The sequence below is a fragment of the Notamacropus eugenii genome, chromosome 4 (genome assembly GCF_028372415.1).
Source record: "Notamacropus eugenii isolate mMacEug1 chromosome 4, mMacEug1.pri_v2, whole genome shotgun sequence".
NCBI lineage: Eukaryota > Metazoa > Chordata > Mammalia > Diprotodontia > Macropodidae > Notamacropus > Notamacropus eugenii.
The window spans coordinates 159,217,842-159,227,855 of NC_092875.1; the positions used below are offsets into that span (position 1 = coordinate 159,217,842).

General features: G+C 39.2%; 1 protein-coding gene across 1 annotated transcript in view; it reads right to left on the reverse strand.

The window, feature by feature from the left end:
* Nucleotides 1–1,095: 1,095 nt before the first annotated feature.
* Nucleotides 1,096–10,014, reverse strand: part of PDP1 (pyruvate dehydrogenase phosphatase catalytic subunit 1) — a 10,157-nt gene continuing 1,238 nt past the window's right edge. The window contains 1 exon segment of the mRNA XM_072603550.1: nt 1,096–5,304. Coding sequence (XP_072459651.1) covers nt 3,650–5,304 — 1,655 coding nt within the window. The 3' untranslated portion in view covers nt 1,096–3,649.

Genomic DNA, 10,014 nt, shown 5'->3' on the forward strand with positions numbered 1-10,014 from the left:
CCCATAACTGACGCACCATTTTTACTTGAGTTAAAACTCTGGAGAGATTCCTTAGACTGATTCCTTCCAAATACTCTCATTGGAGGAGATAGAAGCAGTGACAGACAGGACCACTAAAATCCACAATCCCATATTATAGCAAATCCTAACATTTATTCTAAAAATATAATTGAATTATTGATTCACAGAAGTTGAGTCACTGTAGACTCGTGACCATTTAGTTCAATCCACCTACCAAAGGAATCCTTAAACAAATGGTCATCTATGCTCTTCTTGAAGACCTCTGCCCAGGGACCTATCATCTCCCAAAATAGCCCAATTAACTCTAACTGCTAGGAAGATTTTCTTGACCTCAAACCTAAATTGGCTTTTTTTTCCCCTGCAACTTCCACCTCTGCTCCTTCTGGTTCTGCCTCCTGGAGCCAAACAGAGCAAATCTAATCCTTTCTCCACACAGAAAACAATTTAAAAATAAGCTTAAAAAAGATTAAAATGACCACACCCTTTGACCAGAGATCTGACTGTTAAATACATACCCCAAGGAGGTGACAGACTAAAGGGAAAGTCCCATACACATCAAAATATTTATATTTTCATAGTAGCAAAAAGCCATTAAAGTAGACATCCACTAATTGAGGAAACGGCTAGACAAATCGTGGTATATGAGGGTCATGGAATATTACTGTGCATTAAGAAGTGATGAATATGAAGAAGTGTGGAAAATTTTATATAAATTGACATAAGGTGAAGTAAGCAAAAAGAGAAAAACTATGTATAAAATTTAAAACAAAAATATGAATGGAAATATTTTTAAAAATCAAAACCGTGTTGCATAACTATGACATCAAGTTTGTCCTTTGAGAAGAGATGAGAAAATTTATTTCCCTCCCTTCACTGCAGAGGTGAGGGACAAAGGACACTGCTGATGCATTAGTAAGTTTTGCATAACTTTTTTCTTTTCAAATTTTGTTAAAAGGGATTGCTTGCTGGGTAGGAGATGAGGAAGAGAGATTTAGAAATGAAAGCAGTATAAAAACAAAAGATACTGAAATTGTTTTAGAAGATATTCTTATGCTTAAAACACATCACAAGGCATTTGGAAAGCAGTTATGATGCTTTAATTCACTCCAGACATTTCTAACATTTCTCCAAGTCATAAACACTTTAATATATCCCTGTACAGTTATGAAACAAAGTTGTTGGTGTTTTCCTACTGAGTACTGTTATAGTACCAGGATCCCTTTTTAACTAAGGACTTTTTTAAAATATAAATACTATAATGAGCCACCGATCGGATATAAATACAGTAGTTAAGTGCATATGCTGCTAGAGTTTAAACAGTAGAAAAATTTAAGAAAGGCTAAATACTTTAACAGCTTACATACACTCTGTACTTTACACGAGACAAGGCAACAGGAAAGATACAAGTCTTTTTACCTATACAAGAATTTTAGTTCTGCATAAAGAATAACACAGAGACAACAAATTACAGGAAGTTCACAGTTGCTTTGGATGGTGTTACACTCTAATTACACCCAATTTATCTCATTTCTACAGCTGTCAAAATCAAACTGTGGTTTTTGTCTTCTGTGGGAAAATGAGCAGAGCTTTCAAACTGAAGACCAAGATACGATCGTTTTTAATAAAATGATGGAAGCGCCACCATCTTGGTTAGGACGATGAGAAGCCAAATTTACATAGCATTGGGCTCAACACAAATGTCAGAGATTTTACTAGATAGTCAGTGGTTTTATTCAGAGCAGTTGATGGAACTCCATTTCTGCATTAGTGATTCTTTTTTTTCTTTTTTTTAACCACTGAGTACTAAGTATGTGTAGCATACCCAGAAATCAAATAGCAAGTTATTCTGTGCTTTCTGGGTTAGTTTTTAACAAAATCAAATTTACCAGCTCACAAGTTGCCTGACTGCTCAAAGCCCAGAAAGAATTCTTGCACAACTAGTCCAATTTTTATTCTATCACTAAATATCCTCAAACTAATTTCAACTAATGTTGGAAAGCTGAGAACAGTTTATACCCAAAACCTACCGCAAATCAAATGTAGTCATAGCTAGTCTTTTTACTGATACTAAACTGGAGAAAATAAATCCACAGTTCACAATTAAATCCAAAAGTGAAACGTCCAATGATACACACTAAATAAGTTCCAAAGTGCCATCACAAATACATTCCCCTCCATTGTGACTGTATTCCTTTCCTTCTATGGTCAGTGGAAATGAAATCACATGGGGATAGAGGAGTAGAAAATGGCAGTGGGTGATGATGCTGTGATCAACATTAATCATCAGGCATGCACAGTAATTACCTCCCTTAGGTGTTTCACCTCTATCTTTCTTTACATTCCTATTTACAAGCCACAGTATGTATAAAGTATTTAGTAATGTTTAAACCAAGGATGTTTATAGTTTGACCTGTCTCTTCAGGGGAGGAGGGGAAAAGCAGAGGAAGGCAAGATATCCCTTCCCTTTCCTTTCTATCTGGTGATAATGAAATATTCCTTTCCCCACCTCACCTTCTGCAACTTGCCATATGCATGGCATATTTGAAATACAAAGTTGGTGAACAATTTTTGGAGAAACAACAAAATTTTTAAATGGTGGTCTAGCTGGAGATCATTTAATAAGGAACACTGATGTGAAATAAACTTAGAGGGGCATTAAAGCTCTTAAGGATATGTCAGTTTTTCCCTTTCTTGGTCAAAAAAAAAATCTTACATCTTTTACAGAAGCTGAAGTCTCTTATTCATTTAAGCAGCTCAATCAAGCTTTTCACATCATACAAGTGAAACACAATGCTTTTTTCCTTGTTTATTATCAGTAACAAATGAGAGAACCAAAAATTTTGTTTGCTTAAAATTATTTTAAGAACAGATATGTTTAAATTCCAAAAGGAAGTTGATATTGGGAGCAAAGGGAGGAAAGCAGGTGGGACAGAAAGGGAACAAAATTTGGTTACATTTTTCCCAAAAGCAGCATTTCATTTAAAAGTCATAAACCAAATTGGCTGAATACATTTGAAGTGCTTGAGTTTTGCAAACTTACAGCTTAACACATTTAAATGGAAAAGAGATATATGAACAATGTGTAAACAAAAACATATAGGGGCAAGTGTGCAATTAAAAATGGTAGTCAGCAACAGTTTAGCTCATTCGTGGAGCATTTTTCTTAAAGAAAAACAGGCTGCAAATAAATAACATTTTGCTCCCTTTCTACAGTAAACATAGATTCAACATATTTCTTTTACTCTGTCTAAACAAGATCCTATCCTGAGGTCATGGCTATTTTCAAAGACTGGTAAAAATTAAGCCTCTTCTCCCTAGGGGACACTTATAGGGAGAACTTGCTAGGTCTCCAAGTGTCTTTTCCTTATCAACTGGAGGCCATGTCTGGTCAAAGCTAAGGCAGCATTTTTTTTTTCCAGACCTTTGGAGGAGTCAGCTTTCTAGCCTTTTCCTGACATTCTCCCCAGTTATAGAAACACACCTGCATTAGTTAAGATTTTAAATGAGAAAATGTTTGATTTGATGGGCTGACCCACTGGAAGGACTTCTCAAGTTAGGTTTTTTTTTTTTTAATATCTTCACCCTTCTTGCTATTTTCATTCTTTAGTTGCCTTAATTTTTAAGTCACTCACTGTTCTTGGTTTTGATATGCTCCTACCACATGAGAATTAAACTGGACGACAATAATTGTGATGTCATCCCTATACATTCGAGCAAGCTCTTCAGGAAGACTGAGCATTTTGGAGAGGCGCTCATGATCAACAGCCCCAAACTCATTATTGCCAACAGCATGACGAATGAGATGGGTGGCTGCATTTTGATCTTCAAATGCAGAAGAGATCTTGGCTCTCCTTTCTGCTAAGAGACCATGCATCTGTCCCAAAGTTACCTTGTAACCACCGACGGAGATAGGACTTTGCTGATGAACTCCAGTTAGGTACTCACCTACTATTTTAACCACATCCTGCCTGTGCATGGTCTCCCACAGACCATCAGTTGCCAGCACCAGAAACTTATCCTGTGGCCTTAACCTGTGGTATATTACTTCTGGCTCAGCAGTGAGATACGGAGGGGTATAATAATTGGGGGGGATAAACTTGGTATACTCATTGTCATTCAACTGATCTGGGCCTGATTCTATCACCCTTTTCTGAAGTTCAATGCTCCACTTGAACTTGACATCTCCAAATGCCCGGAAAGGCATCAGCAAACCCAGTAAACGGTCCTGCTTCACAACACTTTTGGCCTCAGCTTTGGGGTGCTCTAGTTTTAGCCTTTCCACTTCACTTTCATTCTGTGCATTGTGGTCATTGGAAAGGCTGACTGCTGACCACGAGCCATCTTCTTCTTGTACCCCCAGCATGGCCCGGCTGTCTCCGGTATTGGCCACGTGCAGGTCAACCCCATCCACATGAGCCACACAAGCAGTGGCCCCCGAGAAGGCCACTCGAAGCACCAGGTAGTTGAGGAAAGAGTTGGGATCTCCTACTTGTGCTTCTAGAGATATGTCATTATCCAGCCTTTTGAAGGCATTAATCAAAGCTTCCTTGACATCAGTGGTTTCCCCAGTGTTCAGGTCTATGAGTTCTTGCCAATAAGTCCTCAAGCTGTTGAAATAAAGTTTGGATGCCTCTCTACTGAAATAATCGTTGGGGTGCTTGTGCCACTGCAGAATGGGTAGAAGGGCTCGGCCACTCTCCACAGCATTTTCTATCTCTAACAAAGTCTCATGGGGCAACAAAGAGACCGCAATATAGTAAAAAAGCCTTTCACTGACTGCCTGAGAGCAGGCACATCCCGCATGGCCATCAAACACTCCCAAGAGCATCCCCCTTGTTTGCAAGCAAGTTGCTGCACTCCTGCGGTCCTCAATGGGAGCATTGGCAGGCAGCTGATTGCTGTCAAATCCAAGAACAGAACTTACATTTTTGCCATCAAACTCAGGTACCTTAAAACTGTACTCGTTGGCTTTTAGGATACTGTTGACTTGTGGAGGCGTGAGGTAAAATCTCTGAGGGGTGGTGGCGTATCTCCTTGTGTGGGTATACTGCCAGAAGGGATCCTTTGGCCGGCAGAAAGTCGAGAATGCCTTCTGAGGGGTGTATCTCAAGCGGCTGAGAGGGAAGGGAGGGGGGGAGCAACACAGGTGCGAGTGGTGGCAATAGCATGCAGTGCCACAGATACGGCTGAGCTCAGAGTTACGGATCAGGGGGAAAAGCAGCTGAGTCGGCACCGGCATGGCATCAGAGTACAAGGGCAGACTGGAACTTCTTACCGGGATTCCTGGACAACAAATGAAACAAATGCAAAGAAAAAAAACACATACAGATTTGATTAGAGAAATGAACTTTCATGCCTCTGGCAAGCATTATCTTCACAAGACTTAACCTATAAGTATAGTTAAAGGCAACTTTCTAAACCTATTACAGTTGCTGTTCAGTCCTATCCGACTCTTAGTGATCCCATTTGGGGTTTTCTTGACAAAGATGCTGGAATGGTTTGCCATTTCCTTCTCCAGCTCATTTTACAGATGAAAAAACTGAGGTAAACAGGGTTTATCAACTTGCCCAGTCACACAGCTAGTGTCTAAAGTCAGATCTGCATTCAGGAAGAAGAGTCTTCCTGACTCCAGATCCAACACTCTATCCACTGTACCACCTAGCTGATGTTCTAATCCCTGGTTTTCTTTAAATCCCAACTACGGTGTTCTCTCCTTCTGATTGTCCCCAGCTGCTAGGGGCTCTCTCCCTCATCAAATTATCTTATGTTTACATGTTGCACACCCCCACCCCCCAGTAAGCAACCTGAGGGTAAAGACTGTTGTTTTAGCACCCCAAGCACCTAGGAGAGTCTTGCACATAGCAATTTATCTTGTATACACTCACATAAATAGATAGACACATACACACATGTGGGAGTGTGAGTATTGTGTCTGGGTATTAGTGTGTTAAGTCCCATGACGGAAGATAAGCAGAGACCGGTATATTTTGTCTTTGGATCCCTAGCATTTAGCACAGTACCTAGTACACAGCAAGCACTAAATCAATGCTTGTTGACTGACAGCAATACTTATTAAGTATTTCTTGAACTGAATTTAGAAGCCAATTACCCACTTATATAAATCTTTCAATAAAATCTTATTTGAGTCTCTCATTTTGGCACGGAAGAATTTTTAAAGGTTTTGTGCCAGTAGGACTGAGGTAGGCTTTACCAAGCTAAAAAGGCTTCAGATCTGGAGTTGGAGGGGTAGACAGTAAGAATCTGTCTAGCTAAGTTTAATTTATTTTCATTAATAAAAGGTTGGCTACCAGGTGAATTTCTGCAAAATCAAGAAACCCACTTGGCTAATACTAGAAGATGGGCCGTAATCAACATTAGTGGAAAGTATGTTATTATACAGGAACTAAAATTCTCCCTCCTAGTGGTCATTTGACTGCTTGATATGGCTTCTGAAATAAGCACAAAAGAAGGATAGACTGGGGATAGGAAGGAAGAAAAGCTTAGCTCTATGTAGCTACTCATTAGCAGCTCTATTTAGTGAGCTGGTAAAAGAGAGGGTAAAACTATTTGTTGAAATGAGACTCTGGTTATCCACAGGCTTCACTGATGTGTGCTGTCCTCATTCCTCATGATAAAAGATTCTGGAACACATAAACAGCCTGTTAGCAATGTGAAGAACAGTCTCTGTTTTGGAGTTTAATTCTCCTGTTGAAAGGGTCCTAGTTTGTCATTTCTAATATTTTACTTTTCCTCCATGGTGGATAGCAAGGTTAAAAAAATGTTCTCTTTCTCAGCTTCTTAATAGAAAACCATACCTCACCGTATCAGGGTAGTTGGAGGAGGTACTCTGACACTAGTACAGAGCCCTAACACTTAAGGAGGAAATGTCTAGAATTATCATCACATATAAAAATTAGGATTTACCATGAGTCAGTATACACAATCCAAGCAAAATGTTAGTCATTTATCTAGAAATTACAACAAATGTAGAGTGCTGACCTGGATAATTCATACAAGAGAGGGGGAAAATTACATTCCTTTTCCTTGACAACAGGTATTTCTGCATCAATTATCCAGGTAAAGGTTTTAAGTAATTGCCTTGCCTCCTCTTCATCTGGTGGGTATAGATACTGACTTAGAAAATAACAAGGGGAGGGGAGGAAGGAGGATAAAATACCATCTAATTCATTTCTCTGATATCCCTACGAGAAACTAAACACAATAAAAAGGAAAAAAAAGTGAGGTGCACTAAACCCCATGTCTTTATTTTTTTTGAAGGGTAGATTTAACAAGAAGTGACAAGTGAAAATAAAACTCTGAACAATCCATCCTTGTTTATAACAGACTGAGCAATGAAACTGCTCAAAAAGCTTTTTACAGGGGTTAGAGAACACCTTTTATTTGATGTCAGTGTCTAAGATCAGTTACATTTCTAAAAAAATGAAAATGAAATCAGAATGGATGGTTAGAATTTTAGGAACAAGAATAGGTGACTCAACCATGCTCTGACTGAAGCCTTGAAAAGACAGTATTTCATATGGAACAATCAAAGAACGTCATACTTCAGGCCTAACAACTAAAAGCCCTCCAAAACGTACCTGAAAGTCAACCAAAGGTTAAATCTATATAACTTGAGCCAAGAGATGTGCCCAGATGTAGTTAGACCACATGCTATTGGCCTGTATCCACCATGTATGTTTTTTTCAGTTTAGATTTGTAGTATAGAAATCTTAGTCAAATCAACCTAAGAGCATTCCATTATATAAATATTTTTGATGTTATATTAAAAACAAAATTTTAATTTAAGAATACGACAAAAATTTTTCTTGATGATCTAAATCTAGGGTTCAAATATCCATGGATTCCCCTTCCCCCAAGGGGTCTGTGGATAGATTTCAGGAGGGTATATGAACTTGGGAGGAAAAATCTCATCTTTATTTTCTCTAACCTTTGATTTCCTTGGTAATTGTATTTTATTTTATGCATTTAAAAATGTTATTCTGAAAAGAGATCCATTAGCTTCACCAGATTTCCAACAAGGTCTATGACATAAAAAAGGTTAAGGACCCTCTTCATCTAACCAGAGAAGCAGTTTACACCTGTCCAAACTTGTCAGATTAAGATTTTTTCAAGAAGCCAAAAAAAAAAGACATTTCAATTAAAAGAAAATCAAGTTCCACTTGCTTTTGACAGACAGAGAGAAAATAGGATTTGGTTGAAACTTGTCTTGTTTCTAGGAAACCATCACCCTGATAATAACAACTGTTTTAATTTTTAAGCAGTTTTATCCAGTTGGTTGCAAAATGACTCACATAAAACTCACAATACAGATAAAATTGCAGGGTAGTCTGATCTATGTATCTGTGCAGCATATGGGTTTCATACAATATTCAAATAGCAAATATCTCTGAAGGCTCCTTTGCTGAAAACCACGCTCCTCATAAGATTTATCTTTAAAATTTTTAAATTTCAGCACAAGCCCTCAAGCAACCTATTTATGGGATTATCCCTCAGTTTCCTCCAATATCCTAACAATTATTATGTTCTTCTAAAAGAGAAATGATGGGTAAGACGTGGTAATAAACAAATGCCCACTCCTGTGAACCCTGGTGCTGGGTTACCGTGTGATCTGTTTCCTTCATCAAACTGAAGTTTTGAATTGATGTCAACAAGCACTAAATGGTCTCTCCAAAACCCTGAATTATAGTTCTTTTTGAATCATCCCTCACTAAAACACAAGACCTCTGAGCTCAAAACTTTTGCTAACAAGCTTGCTGAATCAGAATGGGGATGGGGTCTCTTGATTCTAAGATGCCAAGAGTGAATTGGAAGGAAGGGAGGAAGGGAGGGAAGAAGGGAGGGAAGAAGGGAGGGAGGGAGGGAGGAAGGAAGGAAGGAAGGGAGGAAGGAAGGAAGGAAGGAAGGAAGGAAGGAAGGAAGGAAGGAAGGAAGGAAGGAAGGAAGGAAGGAAGGAAGGAAGGAAAGAAACCTATGGCTGTTAATAAATTGATCAAAAGTCAAATTCTCATCTTCCTTATCACAGTTTCACTTAAGAGTTCAACACTTATGACCCAGACTAGACCACAGAATCCTAACCGTCAAGTACATACACAGTTCAAACAACAGTAGCTGATTTTGCCAGAGTGATTTTGAAAAACCTTCTAAAACCCAAAATAAGGCAAAGAATGAATTTATTACCTGTGTGAACACTGCTGCACCTATACTGGGTAGTGAAAATGACTATTTCATAAACAAAGCTCTGAATCAAACCCACTGGTAAATGTTACTGTTTCACTGATTCCAGTCTCCTTATCTTTCTGAGGCTTTTTTTTTTTTGGCATTAAAAAATACAGAATTAGTTACCTTAATGTAAAAAAAAAAATACAGTATTAATTATCTCAGTGTAAAAAAAAATACAGCATTACCTTAAAAACCCACTTATATAAAGGTATTAAAGAAGTCACCAAAAGGATCCCTGCTGTTTTTCTGCATTTTCTCAGGGCCTAAGAGGGGAGGGGGAGTTATTTATTGAGTTTCACCCATCCCAGGCCGACATTCCAATGAATTAATCAGATCTTCCATACAGAAAAAGAGGCCCTGCCCAACACTCTTCGGATGTTTCCTTCGTCCCTAATCTCAAATCTGCCCAAACCACAGACACCAATCGCCATCTCCATGGAGCTCAGGATGTCTTTGTCCCCTGCATTCCGATGTGCCCCCCAAAGAAGAAAAGGAGGAAAGACGTCAACAGCAAAATGAAAAGCAGTCTCCCCTGGAGGACCTGCGGCTGGCGGTGACCAGAATACCTACCAGTGCGCCTGGACCCGGGGCACACACACATTCTCCTGTCATCACAACACGGAGCCGACCACATCCACACCCCGCACAGGCAGCGACAGCAGCACCGGCCCGTGGAAAGCAAGGCAGAGATTCATCACGTTAGAGAGGGACGGAGGGAGGGGAGGGGGCTCCGGCGAGAGGGCAAGCAGGGAG